Genomic DNA, 20,733 nt, shown 5'->3' with positions numbered 1-20,733 from the left:
CTGATGAATGTTACTAAGTGATCATCATCACCTTATAAACTACATATCATTAATTTTTTTACATATACTGAACCACTCTAGGACTCCTGCTGATGTTCTGCTGAATTTTCCTGTGAATTCCTGTTTTCATTGTTAATGCCAGGGCAACTGCCTTTGACTAAAAATATCACTGCAGCTAAGTTTTGTTTCACAAGTTAATTGGGCTGAAACAGTTGGCGTATCTCAGTAATTCATCTAAAAGTTGGCTTTAGGCACCAGAAGAATGAGACTGAATTTAGCCACAAAATGTTTGGATCGTCTTATGAAAGCAGCAAAGCCACTGTAAATGATGGGGGAATTTATACTCCCAAACTAAGATTCTAACATATTTCTGACCAACATTATTCCAGAAAGAATCCTGGAATAGAGGTGACAGATGAGTGAACCTAGTGATTCAATGATACATGCCTATAAGACAATACTCCAAAACATTGGAGTTTTCCAAGATGACAGGTATTTTGACTCTTCAGGAGCCCGACAGACTCTCTGTTGCAGAAGACATACTGTTCTTGGGGATCCCTGTGGGTGTGTAGATGTTTACAAAGGAAATACTCAAGCTTATGTGGCTGCAAGCTATTGAATGGTGCTTGCTGGGACTTCCCTGGTGGCCCAGTGGTAAAGAACCCACCTTCCAATGCAGGGGACACAGGTTCTATCCCTGGTTGGGGAATTAAGATCCCACATGCCACAGGGCAACTAAGCCCACATGCCACAACTACTGAGCTCCCATGTTGCAAACTACAGAGCCAACATGCCCTGGAGTCCTCGAGCTGCAACGAAGAGCTGGTGTGACGCAACAGAAAAAAGATCCCACATGCCTCAACTAAGACCCGATGCAGCCAAAAAAAAAAAAAAAAAAAAAGAGAGAGAGAGAAAATAAATAAAGTAAATATATTTTTTAAATGGTGCTTGTTGTTTTATGAATTCAGGGAATAGCAGGAATTTCCCCACTAAGTTCTCCAGTTAGAGACACATTTGTTCTCACATTTTCTTCCTGATAATACAAATAACCTGAGGAGTTAAGCTTGTCACCTACACATCAGTATTTTTTACATACTAATTCTACAAATATTACCAAACTGTATCCCTAATATGTACAAGGCTTGCCCGTACTAACAGATAGGGATATAAAGAATCAAGTTGTAACTATCATCAAGCATTTGGTCTATTGGAAAAAGCAGAAAAATAAATCGAAAGGTATCTTTCTGTGGAACATGCTTTAAAGCATACGTCTGTTTTTAAATCGTTACGACCTGGTAATCCTAATAACTAGAAAATCTTCTCATTTACATAGGAAGTATGTGCAACTGTAAGTAAAAAAGTTCCACCCAATACTCATTGGCATGATAAAAGGAAGGAAAATTAGCATGAATGTGGATGGTGTAAGAGCTCACAGATAAATAAGCAGTAAGTACCATCCACCCTGGAGCATTATACCAATGCATGCCCAATGTCAGTAAGGCTGGGGGTCCTCTCATAGCTTGTCACCTATTGCAGTTTATGAGAAATTCCTGCTATTTTCTCCATTTTCACAGAGGGCTTTAGACTACTGCTATATGAATTCAAAAAGTTACACTCTTTATACACAGGATAAGCAAAAAGAGAGGAGGGAGGAATAAATTCACAGAGGATAAAAGAGAGGAGAGAATGACAAATTCTTTCTGGGAGTCAGAGAAACCTTGAAGACTGACGTGCTGTTGGAGAAAGAATTTACATAAATAAGGAAGAGCTGGCCAGGAAGAAATGTGGGACAGGAATGCCCAGGCAGAAATGCGAGTTTAGCTGGAGAAAGATGGAGAGAGAAAGGGATCAAAAGGATTGGAAATAGGAATCTCAATCTCTTCTTATTTGGTCCCAATATTGTTTCCTTCCATTGTTCGCAATAAATACCCAGGATATACCTATTACTAAAGGGACTTACAGAAGCCATATTCTCCCAAATGCTATAAACATTCTCTTTGGTATGCTCTAGAGATCATGCTTTCATACTGGAAACTGGTAGTAAGTTAATTTCTAGTATCACAACATTTTCCCAAATATCTGAATAAAGACTCATCAAACTAGAATCAATCTAGTTTTTGTTTTTGTTTTTTAGAGATAATGCTGGATTAATTTTCACACAGGGTTACAGAAATAATGCTTCTTGAAGGGGTATCTAGGGCAGTAATCTCATTTTTAAAAATATACCAAAAATTAGTCCTGGTTTTATTCCCAATGTTTTGATTTAGTCAACAGCAAATAAGTAACTTGTTTCTAGGTTTAGCACTCATCCTCACAAATTCTTCTCCATGTTTCAGCTTGAGTACCCACTCTATTGCCAATATACTACACTTATTACCGGACAACAGATTTCTTATTCTTTACTTTGTATTTTTAGTTGGGTCTCTGGAATATTACTGAATGATTTATTGCACATGTGTATGCACACACTTGCACACACAACCACTTACTTCATAAGTATGAAAAAACATAGCTCCATTTGCTTTTGTAATTTTATCTAACTTTTTATTGGCTACACAATGTTCAACAAATTTCAAAACAAATAATGAGAATCACAGTAAAGCTATAGGAATTCAGATTAATTAGCTGAATAGGCATATTTCTGAAATATGGAATATTTTTCTCAGGAAATGAAGCTATATTTCTTTTAAATAAAAGGTAATAAAGCCTTCTTTGCCTCCTTTGCAAATTAGAGGTTCTACCAGAGCTCCACTAAGAAACAGCTAAGAATCGTACATCAAAATGCTACAGGCAAATTATTGTGTTATGTACTTATTTGAAATCTCATTTATACTCACTTTCTTAGCATACTGCTTATCTAGACTAGAAAGACAGACCTAGGCCTAGATCATTCAATTACCATTTTAGAAAATGAATAGTCTATTTGTGTAGTTGTGCATTGTTTAAACTAGCTTCCAAGAGGTATGTAAGACAGCTTATCATCTGTCAAATCACCTAAATTATCTAATTTTCTCACCTGAACTCTAAATGCATGTTCTAATGTTTCTTATTGAAGTTAAAATACAAAAAGAGTAACAAATTTGTACTTAATAGCCACCTACAAGAACCTATACAATCTTAGCTTGCCTCCATTTTTTATCACAACAGCTCAGTAAGAGGAAATGTGCTTAAACTTAATAATTAATTGTGCACTGAATCAAAACTATTTATTTGTTGCTTATTATGTGCAAGCCACTATGTCAAGTGCTTAATTTATTGGTTTAATCATTTGGTTTAATAGAATTAAAAAAAAATAAACAATTAGGTTCTCGGGGATATAAGGCTTAATTTAATTTAATTAATTACTGCAGAACTACAAACTCCTAATTCACAGTTTGCTTCATCACTATTCAACAGTAAGACAACATGATCTTCAGATGCAGATTTAAAGATGAAATATATCCTTATATACATATTAAACACAGTATTTGTAGGAATTATTACTGATAGCAATTCATCCCTGGAATACAAATGTTAAGTCAGTATAATGCTAATCAGCTTTAGCACGCTGCCAAATGTAAACCACACTCAGAGGCTCTGGACCTGGGTGTTTCAAGTCTAATGTGTAGGTTTCCTTCACTGAGAGCATTCTTTCTGTCTCTGACAGAAGCCTCACTTCTCCTTCCTCTTATATATCCTGCCCTTTCCTGCCGCCAGCGCCACAGGGAAGAGGGTGTTGCAGACATACTGCACCATTTTGTGGGACCCTAGAAAGGAAACCATAGGATGCTTCAATGTCTTGTCACACCTCCAACTCTAAGATGGCAGGTTGCTAGACGGGTAGATTGATGGATGGTGCTATTCTGAAGTTATCTAATGTTGGAGAAGGAAAGATGATTCACTAGGAGGCACTTCTCAATATCAGAGGGAGCAGAGGTGGTGGTAGAATTCTATTTTAATCACTTGGATGTTGTCTATTTAACTACATTATTCAAGTTGGAATACACCTATACTCAACTCTATATAAAGAACAAGTAAGAACAAGCAAATTCAGCATAGGATCATATATCCCTATCAAGTTTGTATTTTGCTTAAGCAATTTTTTTTTTTTTTTTTTTTTTTGCGATACGTGGGCCTCTCACTGTTGTGGCCTCTCCCGTTGCAGAGCACAGGCTCGGGACGCGCAGGCTCAGCGGCCATGGCTCACGGGCCCAGCCACTCCGCAGCATGTGGGATCCTCCCGGACCGGGGCATGAACCCGCGTCCCCTGCATCGGCAGGCGGACTCTCAACCACTGCGCCACCAGGGAAGCCCCAAGCCCCTTCTTGATCTCAGTGATCTCCTCATCTATTCCACACTGAGGGGATGATCACCCGAACACTCATCAACATTCTCAAATCTCATTTATGTCCCTGTTCATCTTATACTGGGTCTCTCCACTACTTTTGACACTGCAGACCATTAGCTCCATATTCCCTTGTTTCCATGAGAATCTGTTCCTAGGAATTTCCTCCTGTCTCATTCATAGACATTCTTTTTTTTTCTCAGTCACCTCCTTAAGCTTTGACATGCAATAAGGTAATCCCTTGTGAAAATGATACTTCCTATGATTTAAACTGGATATGCATGCCAATGAATATGGAACTTGGATGTCCCACAAGCACCTTAAACTCAATTAACTTTATTTGTCTTTATCCCAAGACCTGCTTCTCCTCCCATATCCCAAATCTCCTTTAATAGTACAACGAAGTTAACCAAGCCAAAAACCTGGTTAATCATCCTTGACTAACTTTACCCTCTTTTCTCCATCAGTTAAGAAGCTCCGTTAATTTTGCCTTTTAAAAATTTCTTGATTCCCTCTACTTTTTGTCATCCTTTCTACTGCTGCCATGGCCACATAATATCTCAACTGGACAAATACATCAGTTTTGTGACTGCTCACCCTCCTTCCAATTTTACCTCTTGCCACATTGCAACCAGCATGATCTGTCTAAGAAGCAAATCTGACCATGTGACTTCCCGGCTAAAAGCTTTGCCATGGCTGCGCTCTCCCTATGGGCCTCTTACCAGGCTCATTTTGCACATATGTGCTTCAAGTGCAATGTCAAGGCATCGCTGATATTCTCCCCAAAAGCTAAGACTCATTGGCCTCTAGCATATAGTTTCAAGACCTTACTATGACATACACAGACCTCGTGATGCAACTCTTACTGGCAGAGCTCTTTTTACTCCACACAAATTGTCTTGGATTTTGGCTACTTGCATTATGTCTCCATGAGTTTTTAATACGATTCCCTGCTGATAATGCCTAGATGGCCTAGATTTAGTTTTCCTTAAGTTTACACTTTCTTCAAGAAAGAAGCCCAAGGCTTTTTCAGGAAGACTTCTCTAAAATCCACTTACAACACACTGTGCTTGTTTGATTTAAATTACACATGACACTGAGACCGTCTACTCTACACACCTAAATCCCTAATTATATTTCAAGATCAGGAATGGCAAGGACCATGTCTTATCCATTTTTTTTTTTTTTTTTTTTTGGTAACTCCTGTGCCTAACACAATGCTGGAGACATATTAGTAGCTCAAAAACATGACTTGAAAACGAGAGACCTGGGGGAGGAAAGGAAGGCGGGCGAGGAGGAAGGAGCGCCGGGGCGCGGAAGGGAGCAGCGGGGCGGTGGGAGCGCGAGCGGGAGGCCGGCCGCGGTCCCGAATTTGCCGCCGCCTTCGGGGCTCGCCCGGGGATGTCTCAAGGCCCCCAAGCACCACGCGGCGGCCGCCGTCCCGGCCTCTGAGGGCCGCCACGTCCCGGCAGCGCGCGCGGGCTGAGGGCTGCTCTGTGCCGGCTGGGGGCGCCCGGGGAGGGGCCCGGGCGGGCCGGGAGGGGCTGCCCAGGCCCCGCGTTTCCCCCTTCACCGCGGCCGGCGCCGGGCCAGGAGGATGCGCGGCGCCGGGCTCTGAAGCATGGAGGGAGTTCTGTACAAGTGGACCAACTATCTCACGGGTTGGCAGCCTCGTTGGTTTGTTTTAGATAATGGAATCCTGTCCTACTATGATTCACAAGATGATGTTTGCAAAGGGAGCAAAGGAAGTATAAAGATGGCAGTTTGTGAAATTAAAGTCCATTCAGCAGACAACACAAGAATGGAATTAATCATTCCAGGAGAGCAGCATTTCTACATGAAGGCAGTGAATGCAGCTGAAAGACAAAGGTGGCTGGTTGCTTTGGGGAGCTCCAAAGCCTGTTTGTCTGATACTAGGACTAAAAAAGAAAAAGAAATAAGTGAAACCAGTGAATCTCTGAAAACCAAAATGTCCGAGCTTCGCCTCTACTGTGACCTCCTAATGAAGCAAGTTCATACGATCCAAGAATTTGTTCACCATGATGAGAATCATTCATCTCCCAGCATAGAGAACATGAATGAAGCCTCTTCTCTACTTAGTGCCACGTGTAATACATTCATCACAACGCTTGAGGAATGTGTGAAGATAGCGAATGCCAAGTTTAAACCTGAGATGTTTCAGCTGTGCCATCCGGATCCCTTAGTTTCTCCTGTGTCACCTTCTCCTGTTCAAATGATGAAGCGTTCTGTCAGCCACCCTGGTTCTTGCAGTTCAGAGAGGAGTAGCCACTCTATAAAAGAAACAGTGTCTACACTTCACCGACTCTCCCAGCGGCGCCGAAGAACCTACTCAGATACAGACTCTTGTAATGATGTTCCTCTCGAAGACCCAGATAGACCTGTTCACTGTTCCAGAAATACACTTAATGGAGATTTGGCATCAGCAACCATTCCTGAAGAAAGCAGACTTATGGCCAAAAAAAAATCTGAATCGGAAGATCCTCTTCCATCCTTCTCTTCCTGAGGAAACCGAAGTGTCCAACTTCCTCTAAGTATTGCTATGCAAAAGCTGCTGTAATTAAACTATGTTATAGGGAGTAATTTTTCCCTTAGGATTTCTCTGCACTTTATAGAATATTGTAAAACAAACAAACAAAAAACAACCCACATACCTTTGAAGTGTATTTTATCTTTATATAGTTTATTTGCAAGAGTATTTTCTTAATAACTTCACAGTATGAATGTGCATCTTTTTTTTTTTTTTGAACAAATGATGGTGTAACATTTTGACATCTGTAAGGACAAATGTAGATATTTTTCTAAAATACTGTGAGGGACTGACATCTTAGTCAGTGTGTATTGTAGCTTATAAACATGAAATCTTATAAACCTAAGGTTTCAGTTTGACAGAAGTGTGATATATGTAACTTGTGCCATGGACCAAATGGTCACTTTACCCCAGCTGAAAGTGAGTTACGGTCGCAGCTTGATGGTGTTTGTATTATATTCCTTTAAGCAAAAAGGAAACATTTAATATTCGAAATATTTTTACCCCAAATACCATGACATTGAGGAATTTTAAAAACGAGATCGTGCTGTCCTTTGTATATGAAGTTGACACTACTGATTTATCAATACCAAATATTGGGTTAAAGTATTTAATTTTTACTTATTTATTTTTCTGTTGCATCAGAAAAAATGATTGCATCCTAACTTTTATGACCTACCAAATTTAAGATGTGTATACCTTGTTATTTACATTGTTCTAGAAAAGAGGTTAATATTGTAGTGACCTTGCTCACTTCCACCAGAGAAATAAATGACTTGCAGTGGAAGAGGATTTTAGTGCTTTTTTCCGAAAACAGACGTAAGCTACTGTTGTAAGGTATTAATGTTTGCGGCTCTTTAGAATATCTAGACATTTTTTATTTATGAATACTTATAAAAAAGGAATCTGTCAAGGTGACTGCCCTACATAACTTGAGAATGGCATTATTTAATTAAAGAACAAATAGCATTTTTTGGTAGTGCCTGTCCATACCTATTGTCAGTGTTTGCTTTGTAAACTGTTTTTTCAGTTCACTTTGGAGTGATGGTTTTGTCCAAGGTTTTGGATGAGGAGCACTTTAAAACAAACTGGTTTGGTGTTTTTAAGTTAATCATATGTTTAATAAATATGTGGTTTTTGCATTCAAACTCAAAAAAAAATTACTTGAAAAAGAAGTAGCTTAATAAACATTACTGGGAAAGAGCAGATGCAAATATGAAATCAGTTTAAACAGAGAAGTGGAATTATGGACAATTTTTATTATTAAAATTTTCCTTTAAAGGGGGATATAAAACGCCTATCTTTCCAACCATTTGCACATTTTTTTAACAAGTATTTACCAAGTATCTATGTATGAGAGCCTATATTAGGTGAAGGATATGATGATCCCTAACCTTAAAAAAATTAGAAAATATACAATATAGTAGGACATCATCAAGTATAAGCAAATACCCATGTGATATATAAAATGATACCAATTCAAATTTTTGAAACATAAATGCTTAGCTATTACTACAAATAAGCCAGTGGAAACATCAAATGAAAGCAGTTAAGGCAATTAGAGTCTTCAAAAAAAATAATATGTAACCACAGGATGTGGTTAATCCCCAATCAGACCACAAATATCTTGCCACTAGGTCACTAGTTGCAGATAAGCCAATGATTAGAAATGTTTTTAGCTAGAGCCACAGTGTGCTGGTTTGTGAAACAGAATCAACAGGGTATGGTGTTGGTGATTAGATAGGGTCATGTTCCTATAAATTTATTCAATATAGCAAATTAAGAAGGGTTCATGCAATCCCCCCCCCCCTTTTTTTTTTGGTTGCCAAGTGCTTGGAAGAATACCTTTCACATAGAAGTTATACAATAGATGAACAAATGAATATGTGCGGGCAAGACAAATGCCATTGGTCATGATCTTTGCCCCACAGATGACAAATTCACTTTAATTTGAGGTCTAAATCACTTCTGGGAATGTTGAAGAAAGAATAGAGAAGGAGCTTTGCTGAACTCAAGAGTTTGACTTCCAGCAGAATAGAAAAATTTAACGGAGGCTAGTAATGTTCCCAGATGCACCTCTGGAAGATTTTGTTGGGTTATTTGATATTCTGAAATACCAAACAGAGTTTCTATAAACTTTCCTCATTGTAAAATGTTTTAATCTCTATTAGTTTTTCTGTGAAGTTGTCATATTTTCCTTTCAATATAATTTTCAGTTCTGACTAAGAAAAGAGAGATTCGGTCAGAAGAGGGAAGGAGGGAGAGAAGGAAAGGCTCTCCCCAGGGAAAATGAGTTAAAGATGTCATCTTATGAGTGTGAAATCAGCTCTGTAATTCTGGCCCAGGACAGGGAGAAGGAATCCCTTTCTTTTAAACCCCTACCTTTTCCTAAAGCTCTGAATGTCCAACATTCTTTATATATTGGCAATATATATGTACAGTTCATCCCAAAAAGTCCAATTTACCTTCTCAAGAAGACACTGAAGTTTTTCTACTTCTCACCTGCCCCCAACCTTGCCCAAATCCCTATCTTTTTTTTTTTTTTTCTCTTGAACTCCTGCAGTATCCATTTCCCCTGCTTCCATTCTGGCCTCCTATAATTGCTTTGCCACACTACTGCAAGAGTGAGTTTTGTAAAATAAAACACGTCCTTAACGTCCCAGCTTTAAGCTCTCCAGTGGTTTCTCACAGCACACGGTATCACACCCTAATTCCCTTTCTTGGCCCTCAAGGCTGTTTGAGCTCTGGCCCATATACTTACCTCATACATTATTTTATATCCCTGTCCCCAAGTCCTTGTGATGTTTGAAGCCACACTGACCATCCTTAGGCTCCCCAATGAAGTTACTCTTAGAGCTGTACCTGTTGTTCACTGTGGGCAGAACCTCTACTTCCAGATCTTTTCAATATTTGCGCTTCTGCTCCTGACACCTCACAGTGGCCCTTCCCTCATCATCCCCTTTAAATCAGCCATCAGCCCCTAGTCATTCACCATGTATCATCCTGTTTTCTTCACAGCATTAAAAATGATCTAAAATTATCTTGCTGGCTTTACTGGTTTATTTACTTATTATCTATCTCCTCCTCCCCCGACTACTACAATATAAGTTCTGTCTTTTCCATCACTGTATTTCCAGGGCTTGGAAGAGTATATGCATACAGCAAGCATGAAATAAATGTCTGTTAACTGAATTAATTAATAAATCATCAGATTCACTGGCATTAAGATCGGTCAACCAGAAAAAAGCAAATCAGAGCCAAAGAATGAACATTATAGCAAGTACTGAATGGAACTGAAATTGGTTAAAATGACAAGCTTAGAAGCTAGCTTGTGCTAGAATTGTGGGTCTGCTACTTAGCTATTACTGTGTAACCTAGGAGAGTCACTTAATCTCTTTGAGCTTCAGTATCCTCATCTATAAAATGGCAAAAAATAGTACCTAACAGTATTGATGTAAGCATTAAGGAGTTAAAAGAGTTGAAGAACATAAACAGTATTGGATACACAGTAGGTACCCAATGAACATTAGTTATAATGATTATTACTTCAATACAGTGAGACCACTTTGGTTACTATATAGCAACCACATAACTAGGCATCATTGTACTGGGTATCAAGTTTATAAATTTAGAAGTAGAAGCGATTAACAATAACTTGATACTTAAAGTACAAGATTTATAAATAGAACATATCCATATATTGTGGATAGATGTCTCAAATGCTTTTTATGGTAAAGCTATATTTTTATTGTTGTAAAATATACATAACATACAAGCTATTCTTTTAAGCATTTTCAAGTGTACAATCTAGCGGCATGAAGCACATTCACAACATGTGACCATCACCACTATCCATTTCAAAAACCTTTTGATCATCCCAAACAGAACTCTGTAACCATTAAACAAAACCTCCCATTCCCTTCTCTCCCTCAGCCCCTGGCAACCTCCACTCTACGTCTGTCCCTATGAATTTGTCTATTTTAGGTACTTCGTATACATGGAACTATAAATATTTTTCCTTTCGTGTCTGACTTGCTTCACTTAACATAACATTTTCAAGGTTCATCCATGTTGTAGCACGTATCAAAATTTCATTTAAGGTGGAGTAATATTCCATTGTAAGTATATAGCACATTTTATTCATCTGTTTATTTGATGATGGACACCTGGGTTGTTTCCACTTTTTGGCTAATAATGCTGCTACAGACCTTGATATAATAGTATCTGAGTCCATGTTTTCAATTCTTTTGGGTAAACACTGAGAAGTTACATTGCTGGCTCACATGGCAATTCTATACTTAACGTTTGAGGAACTACCAAATTGTTTTCCAAAGTGACTGCACCACCTTACATTCCCACCAGCAATGCAGAAGGGTTCCTAATTCTCACATCCCTGATAACACTTGTTATTTTCTCTTTTCTGTTTGCTGTTTTTGTAATAGTCATTCTAGTGGTGTCTCATGGAGTTTTGATTTGTATTTCCCCTAAGAATTAGTAATGCCAAGCATCTTTTTCATGTCCTTATTGACCATTTCTATATCTCCCAGGAAATTGTTACTAAATCCAATGTCATTAAAATTTTATCCTATGTTTTCTTCTAAGAGTTTTATAGTTTTATTAGCTCTTAAATTTAGGTCTTTGATCCATTTTGAGTTAATTTTTGTATGTAGTGTAAGGTAAGGGTCCAACTTCATTATTTTACATGTAGATATCCAGATATTCTCTAATGATTTTGTTATGATGTAGGAAAATGGCTGAAAAGGCCATTAAAATTTGTATATGTCTATAAAGATTAAATATGCATCAGTGTTTCCTTTAGATATAGACTATAAAACAACAGAATATTACAATTACCAGAATTTTTAGCAATTCACTTCTAAATACCTTACACAATAATGTGGGAGAACTGGCTAATGTTTAATTCAAACCATTATAGCACAAGACCCTCTCCCATATGGCAGAATTCATGCAATTCAATGCTAAGATAATATCTCTATGGAAAATATTAAATTGGCTTTTATGTTGTTAAAGTTTAGAAAAATCATTTGTAGCAATAATAGATATATACAAATAGATTCTCCTAAATTGTAAATATTATAAATAGTATTAATGAACCAAGTTCATTCTTGTTTTTTCTTTATAGTTAATATAATCTAATTATTTAAGAATGCAGTTCTAAATATCAGAAAATTCCCTACTCATGCATGTATGTCTCTACTTCTACTTTTCATAACTTTATTGTTTGAAGCCTAGCTCTCAATTCTCCACAATTTCAAAAGAGTTGAAATAACCTGCTGACAGAACAAGGTATATATCAAACCATGTCATCGGATGAAGCACCCCTACTGCAAATTTAAAGGTATACTACTAAGAGATCCGTAAGTTTCTACCCATTTCTCTCTCTACGAGGCATTCAGATATTATAAAAATAAGGCTATGATGTTCTTTCACTGTAATCAAATTAATTTTAGGATAATGTTATTACTCTTTTTTAATGAAAAGATTTTACATAATTAGTTATTCCTATGTGAAAAACAAAAAAATCAAATTTTGAGATATTTTATAAGAAGCAATGCCGTCTAGCAACGAGGAAACAGGCATTCATGCTTAGAGTGGCACAAATAACTATAAGGAAGAAATGAGCAGAAAATATAGAGATGAATACAATCTAGAAATAATACAATAATAAGACTTCGATACCCTGAGTAGCATTCAGAAAAACGTTTGTCATTCACAGGTTCCAAGTCAGACTTTGGTTGAACTTTTGCTCTACCACTTATTGTTCTTAGGGAAGTTATTTAACCTCTTTATCTATCATTTAGAGACTAATAGTTATTTTGGGTTTACGTATGATAAAGTTTATTAATATACACAGCAAAATCCTTAGCATATATTAAGAACTCAACAATGTTATCTATTTTTACTATTATTATAATGTTATAAAAGCATGGAGTTTTGCTGTCAGCCATTACTACATCTTGCTTCTATTCTTGATGCCTGCATAGGGAATTACAATAAGAAGTTTATTTATAAGCGGAATAGAATAAATTTATGTGAAGGAAAGATTTCAAAAGAATATCATATCTTATTCTAAATAAAAATACAAAGAACCATACATTTTTAGAGCTTTTACCTGATACATAATTTATTCCACTTGCCTTATTTAGCCAGAGACACTATGGTACAGAGAGTATGATACATCCAAGGTCATACAAATAGGCTATACATTTATAATAAGCAAATTTATTATAATCTCAAGGTTTCAAACTTTCCCAAGTTTTTGGTCAGATTACTACAATAAAAGAAGTATAAAATGCAGATGCTTGTATCCCCAGAGATCCATCAGCAAGGAAAATCGTAAATGGATATCCAAACTTGGTAATTATAAACACATACTTCACAGCATCAGAATTTCATCTTTCCTAGGTCCCACCATCGCTACAAATTTTTTGTATCCAACACTACATATCTGTGTCCAGATCCTTTTCTCATTTTGTTCTTTTGTTTTTGTAAGACCCATCAGCTGCTGAGAGACAAGATGTTCAAAAGAACGAATATAGCTGAGACTTGGTCTTCTGAAAGAGTAGCCTAGCCCTGCTTCCTTTGTCTTTGGCTCACCTCCTGTGTCCTTAATGGGAGATATACATACTTCCACTCCACAGCTGAAAAACTGAGCTGGAAATATCAAGGTGGCCAACTACCAAATGTGACTTTATGCCCTGAGGGTATCTGCCATAATAGCTGACATTTAAAGAAACAGGTAAGCTTTATTAAGCACTTCCTTTGCTGGACACTTTGTGAACACTGTCTTATTTAATTTGTTCAAACACACTTAAGAAGAAAATAATATTCCATCCGTTTTAGAGATGAGAGCATGAGGCTTGGTGCAGATAAGTTGCAGAAAATCACATAGCTGACCTGGGACACGTAAGTGGATCTGAATTTATGTACCAAGCTCTTAACCAATGCTTACTGCATCCTACAACAGTTAACATACTGTATTTACTTAGTTTTCTTTACCATATTTAGTTATCACCACATTCCTAGGCATGGGTTTTTATCTTGGGCTGTATTATATCTAATATTTATTTTACATCAACTATAAATTATATTTGACACTAGAAAAATATAGAAAACAATAAAAATGAAACAACTGCAAACTCTAAAATGAACACATAGGGGCTTCCCTGGTGGCACAGTGGTTAAAAATCTGCCTGCCAATTCAGGGGACATGGGTTCAACCCCTGGCTCAGGAAGATCCCACATGCCGTGGTGGAGCAACTAAGCCTGTGCACCACAACTACTGAGCCTGCACTCTAGAGCCCGTAAGCCACAACTACTGAGCCCACATGCCACAACTACTGAAGCCCGCATGCCTAGAGCCCATGCTCCGCAACAAGAGAAGCCATGACAATGAGAAGCCCGTGCACCGCAACAAAGAGTAGCCCCTGCTCTCCGCAACTAGAGAAAGCCTGTGCACAGCAACAAAGACCCAACACAGCCAATAAATAAATAAAAACAAATTAAAAATAAATAAATAAAATAAACACATAGGCAGAGACATTATAGGACAGTAATGGACATTTATCTTGAAAGCTTGAGCCAATGTCAAAAATAAAATTTCAATGTCTGAAAAAGAGAAATCAAAAAGTAATTATCAGTCAAAGTTCTGCTATAAACAAGATTCCTATAGAGCTTTGCTCATATTTCAGGGGGAAATTTGGTTTTAAAAAAAGGACAGGTAAAGAAGACTCCTCAGACTGAGCTATGGGTGATTTGTCTTCAAAGGTTAGGTTGACTTCGATACTCTCTCTCCTGTGTTCCTCCTTCTAACTGGGAAAGCGTCTCGGTTTCAAAGGGGCTACAGGTCCAGTGACCCTGTACATACAGCAGGTCTTTATTCTCTGCAGCCTGTCTTAGTCCCCTAAGATCTTCAAAAAAAAAAAAAAAGGCATATTTATAGAAACATGTAGGTCAGGTTGCTTCAAAGCTGCCTTGAAGAAAGTGCCAGTCAGGCAACTGAAAAGATTTCAGATTAAGATCCTTATAGAAATAAAAAGAAAAATATACATTTGCGCTTTAGTATACATGAACAAAGAAAACTAATTGTTCTGAGATCTGGCCTCTGAATAGCAACATAAAGAGTGCCATTTTTAAAAAGGTTTGTAATAATAGGAAAACTAAGCTCATTAGTAGTCTTTGATTCGCATTAAAATACTTTCTTTCATTAAATTTATTTTTTTCTTTTAAGTAGAGAGTTCAAAATTGCTAATAGTTTATCATCTAAATTGAAGAGAGAATTAGAAAACTCAATCTGTAAACGTTCGTAATAAGTTTTAAAAAGTCCTGAAACTACATGATATTAATCCAAATTAAATGATTATTTTTCCCAATGATATTCACAAAAGCAGAAATGACAAGTGAAAAAAAAAACAAGTTACATTATTTTAATGTTTTAATTATTATTTGTGGATAGGTTTCTGATTTTTTTTGGTAAAATCTATCTATAGCTGTCTTGTAATATGTATGTAGACATACATATTTATGTGTATCTGTCAGTCTAGCTATCTATCTATATTACACTTTTTCTATGTGAGATGTTAGTTTCATCAATGTTATTAACAGAACGCAGCCTGCACTAAAGAAGTGGGAAAACCCATCTGGACACAATAAATTCAATTAACTAAAACAATATACTCTCAGAAAACTGCAAAAGCCCACACCAATCTTCTTTAAGTGGTGAGACATCTTGTCCCTAATTGCAGCAAGATTATTTTATCAATACTTCAAGACGGGTAAAAATCAGGAGGACAACAACAGTCCTTAAATAAAAAAATAAAAGGAACAGTCTCAATATCTGTTACTTAAAAAAAGAAATCTTTGGCTACAGTATCCTTTAAGACATGGTGCCTTCTTCCTCTCCACAGTATGACTTACTTTATAAACCGGATACCGAACTGTTTAAATATAGTACATTTACATATGAACTGTTTTACTCTGAATGTTGGCAGGTAAAGGGAAAAGTGCCTGGAAATACGTCATTAGTTGACAAGGACTGACTGACCTTCGACTCTTATTTTTTTACATTGAAAGCTCTCTAAGACCATTTAAAAAATTCAAAAAACATGGCAAAAGTGGCCATAACTCATACAGAGAAAAAGATATGTAAAATATATATTGGTAGCAATTTCAACCTGGTAGATTGGGATAAAATTTTCATTAAATCACATATACACACACACTAATGAAATTGATTTTATTACAGGGAACTGGATAGTTTGAGGTGATCTTTTGAACACTTATTCAGAAACTACAATTATGTTTCTAATTTGCCTGAGCATTTTCATACTGACTTCAATTCTCTTCTTTTAGGAAAAACACAGTATATGAGGGCTTGAAGGGATTACTAACCATGTCCTCAATTGAACTCAGCCCCACTTGGCCTACCCTGGATATTACAATAAAACACACCAGGCATGTGGGAACCTGCTGGTGGAGAGGCAGGGAGATAGTGAAGACCTTGGCTCAGCCGTGTGACAGACAGTGATTCCAAGTATAACCTTGAGACAGTGTACAATTAAGCAATCAGAAGCTTCCAGATAATAGAGAGACTTATAGACCTATCTCTATACATTTTCTAACTCCCACCTCTGAACTGATGTAAATCCAACCTTACTCTTCCGTCCTACCTCAGGCAAAGAAATCTCCCTCCTTCCAAAATCAGAACTTCAAATATGATATTAGTTTATTCCTGCTTTTTTCCTTCTGAATCAGTATCTCCTGATTCTCACCTCTTTTTCCTGGGCCTTCATTATGCCCTTCTTCATTGGCTCCTTCTAATTAGCCTTTAAATGGCTCTTCCATCAAAATCTCCGTCTACCCTCATTTTCTCTCCCACCATTACTGTCTCATCTTTTAACTAGCTCTAGCCAACGTCTCAAGGGCATTTATGATGTGCATAAATTTATCCATTTTAATCTGCGTCTTCATATTACAATGGAATTACTATTTACATAGCCCCCATCGCAGTGAAGCTAAATTCCACTTTCTTTCTTACCACAGCACCCAGTGGTTTACTACGTTCTACCAAACTCTAGCTCCAAAATACCTCTGGACTTGATCCCCTCCTCTCCACCCGCCGTCCCACAGTTAGAGCTTCACTGTGTCTCACACGGACTACTAGACAGCCTCTTATCTCTAAATTTGTCTCTCCCTTCTACAAATATATTCTCCACATTGCTGTTACAGTTACTGTTCTAAACTGCAGTATGACTATATTAGATTCCATGAACAGCATCTGAATAAATTATAAGGTTTTAGAGCCCAGGAAGGACTGTTGAGATAATCTCTTCTAGTACAGAATACTGGGGTAATAGTTCCAAACACTAATGGATCTCTGTTAGAACCCAAAGGTCCTGATTCTTCACCGCATACTTGTCAAAGCTGATTTCCAAGTTTGAGTCTTGGTTTGTAAGTTGAGACACTTCTTTCTCACTTTCAATACCACGAAATCATTAAGTGCTCTTCACAAATTATAAGGAATTTGTGAAGGAAAATATGCTTTGGAACTTAGTAAGGTTTTGACAAACGTGTGCCACGAGACAAATATCATTGAGGAAATGTTTCTCTCTGTTGACATCAATGGAAAAACACTATTTGCCAACTCTCAAATTCTGTTAAATGTTAAATATTCATTCAAAAATGGCTAGAGAGGGCTTCCCTGGTGGCTCAGTGGTTGAGAGTCTGCCTGCCGATGCAGGGGACATGGGTTCGTGCCCCGGTCCGGGAAGATCCCACATGCCGCGGAGCGGCTGGGCCCGTGAGCCATGGCGGCTGAGCCTGTGCATCCAGAGCCTGTGCTCTGCAACGGGAAAGGCCACAACAGTGAGAGGCCCGTGTACTGCAAAAAATAAATAAATAAAAATGGCTAGAGAACATTGTAAATGAAAACAATAACCCAAGAGGCAACAGAAAGATGCTGTCATTCACCACGACTAGATTTGAGAACTCTACAAAGGTTCTTATAAGCCCAATTCTACTAGGATATGTCCTCCTTTGTCAGTACCATAGGGTGTGATACATAGGTGGAAGAATTTGAAGGAAAAAAATAAACGGAGCATCTGCACACTCACTTCTTCAAGTCTTAACAGCCAATTAGGCTTTCTACAGTAATATTTATAGCCTCACAAAATTCGGGTAATAAATGTAATCATTTTTCCCTTATGGGGAATGTAAGCTGCTAAAACTACAAAGTAAGGGGGTATATTTTATGCATTTTCTGTCTTAAGGAACTTAAAAAGAAGGGTAATTGTTTACTTGAAGATTACCATCCACTCCTTAGACAGAAAGAAAATAGACAAACTAATGCTATGTGTCTGTATGCTAATTGCGCTGTTTTCATGAAACAAAACGTAAAACAAAAATTAGAGAAACGCCTCATTTGCCCGACATCTTTAGGAATGGGGATATTTTCTTAAGTTATTTTTCCAAATAACAAAATAATTATTCCTTTAAGTTCCAAAACTGTAACTATTTTTATGGCTATATCAAAATATACTTAAATATCTCTGAATTCTTAATTTAAATATATAAAATATAATATTTTAATGACTCAGGATCATAATTAGGATTATGGAGTTCTGTGTTCTGTACAGTACGTGGTGCTTAAGAACTACAGAAGTAAGCAGAAAAATTTGCTCCCGTGCTAAGTCCTCTCAAACCACGATGATGTTCTGGCTCTTGTTCATTTTTTTCCCTCATTTAAAATTTGCTCATTCCCTTGCTCAGTCAGGCAGTCAGCTCCTTTTCTTCTTGTTACTGCAATCACTTTATCAGCTCCCTATTACTATTTGGTCTGTACTTCTCCCCTCAAACTTCCAACTTCTAAGTATCAGAGGATTTGGATATTACATTATAAAACCTGTTAAAATATATGAAAGTCAATATGTCCTGATGGAAAGTTTGAGATTCTCATGGAAAAAGGTGCATGAGTTTTAGTGCATATATTTTTTAAAATATTTATTTTTTATTTTTTTTAATTTTTGGCTGTGTCAGGTCTTAGCTGCGGCATGTAGGATCTTTCGTTGTGGCGCGCAGGCTCTCCGTTGCAGCATGAGGGCTTCTCTCTAGTTGTGGCGTGCGGGCCTTCTTTCTCTAGCTGTGTCGCCTGGGCTCCAGAGTGCATGGGCTCTGTAGTTTGCGGCACGCAGGCTTAGTTGCCCCACGGCATGTGGGATCTTAGCTCCCTAACCAGGAATCAAACCCGCGTCCCCTGCATTGGAAGGCAGATTCTTTACCACTGGACCACCAGGGAAGTCCCGGTGCGTGTTTTTTGACAAAAATTTTAGTCACATTAAATACCTTTCTTGCTTACTGACTTCCTAATAAATGGGAATTTAGAAATGTAAACTGTATGACTTTTTTTTGAAGAGAAGCCTTGCAGGTCTCTAATAAGTATCTTCTAGCTAAAGTAAGAAGATACCGAGATGTCAACTACTAAGTTCTTTTAATATTTTAACTTTCGACTTTTCAAGAAAATACAGAATAGAATAAAAAGCCACATTCACAGCTTCCCAATGTTTAATCCTGTTAACTTATTAACATATTGACACATTTGCTTCTAATCTACCTTCGCCCTGTCTTTATTTTAAAAAGAAAAAAATAATCACTCCATTATTTTCAGAAAAGCTAGATATGCTCAGTACAAAGAACTAAAACAATGCAGGAAAGTACAAAATAAAAGCAAAAAGGAGAAAAAAAAATTATTCCAAACCCACATACTAGAAACTGCATGTGTGTGTGGGCGTGTGCGTGTGTGTGCATGGGGGAGGATAAACTGATGACTGAAACATAAAGAGACATTTTAAAAAATGGGACTCATCTGCTTATTAATCTTAATTTACAGAATATTGTTTAATTAAATTTGAAATGAACAGAAGAAGTAATCAAAATAAATCTTAAAAACTGTTAGCAGGTATATTTCTTAAAAGATCATTCAATTTTTAAAAAAGAGAACTTTGAAAAAAATTGAAACTAGAATAATTTCTAACTACATGTTTTAGTTTAGATGGCATCAACTATCTCCCTGCTTTCAATGAGGGATGAGGATATTAGCATCCTCATGGTCGCTAATTCCCCCTCTCTAACCTCTCTATTTTGTTAATTATAATTTTTAAATTGTCTGGATTTATACATTCACATTCTCTTGGTTGTCAATAATTCCCAAAATTGTTTAATATTTATGTCATCTCAGACAGGATTAAATGCTCATAGCCACGTCTTTTACCATAGTCTTTTTCATTCACAAATTCTTCAATTGATTTGCTGGATTTTAATTTTTCAAGTAGTTCCGCCAGTCTTGCAGCCCACCCCCATCCCAACACACACACAGTGAGAGTCCAGTGAATTTTATATTTTTGGAGTATTTTTCATGTTTGAGAATTTTTACCACTGTCTCTTCCCTTTGATAGCAACTTGCTGTCTGGATGCCTAAAGAATTCTCTTGTTTTCTTACAAGTGTATCAGCTTAAGTAGGACACATCTCAGATTCATGTTCTGATTATAAATTTCCTAGAACACACTGTACTTTAATATACAGATTCAATTCTTCATTTTAAAGAATTTCTCTTGCATTATATGTTATATTCCATATTTTGGGTTTTCTATTCAGGGACACAAATTACTCTTATGCTGAATTAGCTTTAGTTCTGTTCCATATCTGTAAGATTCTCTAAAGCTACTTTATTCTCATCTCTTTCAGCCATATACACTGTCATTATCATGAGTGTTTTTACTACGTTACTAATTAAGACAATCTGGTGTTTAACAACTACCTTACATTTTGTTAGTCACTTAATTGATA

The 20,733-nt window shown here is 37.0% G+C and overlaps 2 protein-coding genes across 9 annotated transcripts in view; one reads left to right on the top strand and one right to left on the bottom strand.

Moving 5' to 3' along the window:
• CAMK2D (calcium/calmodulin dependent protein kinase II delta) overlaps positions 1-20,733 on the bottom strand; it is a gene marked incomplete at its 3' end in the record, with an annotated part of 279,253 nt that overhangs the window by 98,553 nt on the left and 159,967 nt on the right. The window lies entirely within an intron of this gene.
• Positions 5,621-6,848, top strand: LOC309960960 (pleckstrin homology domain-containing family A member 3; the record flags this gene model as incomplete). Its single annotated transcript, XM_082837975.1, has 1 exon — positions 5,621-6,848. The coding sequence occupies exon 1, from the start codon at positions 5,946-5,948 to the stop codon at positions 6,846-6,848; it is 903 nt and encodes a 300-aa protein (XP_082694101.1). The 5' UTR covers positions 5,621-5,945.

Source organism: Leucopleurus acutus (assembly GCF_964270905.1).
Source record: "Leucopleurus acutus genome assembly, chromosome: 4".
Lineage (NCBI taxonomy): Eukaryota > Metazoa > Chordata > Mammalia > Artiodactyla > Delphinidae > Leucopleurus > Leucopleurus acutus.
The sequence above is the reverse complement of the archived record's forward strand: the minus strand, read 5'-3'. Positions and strand labels throughout refer to the sequence as shown.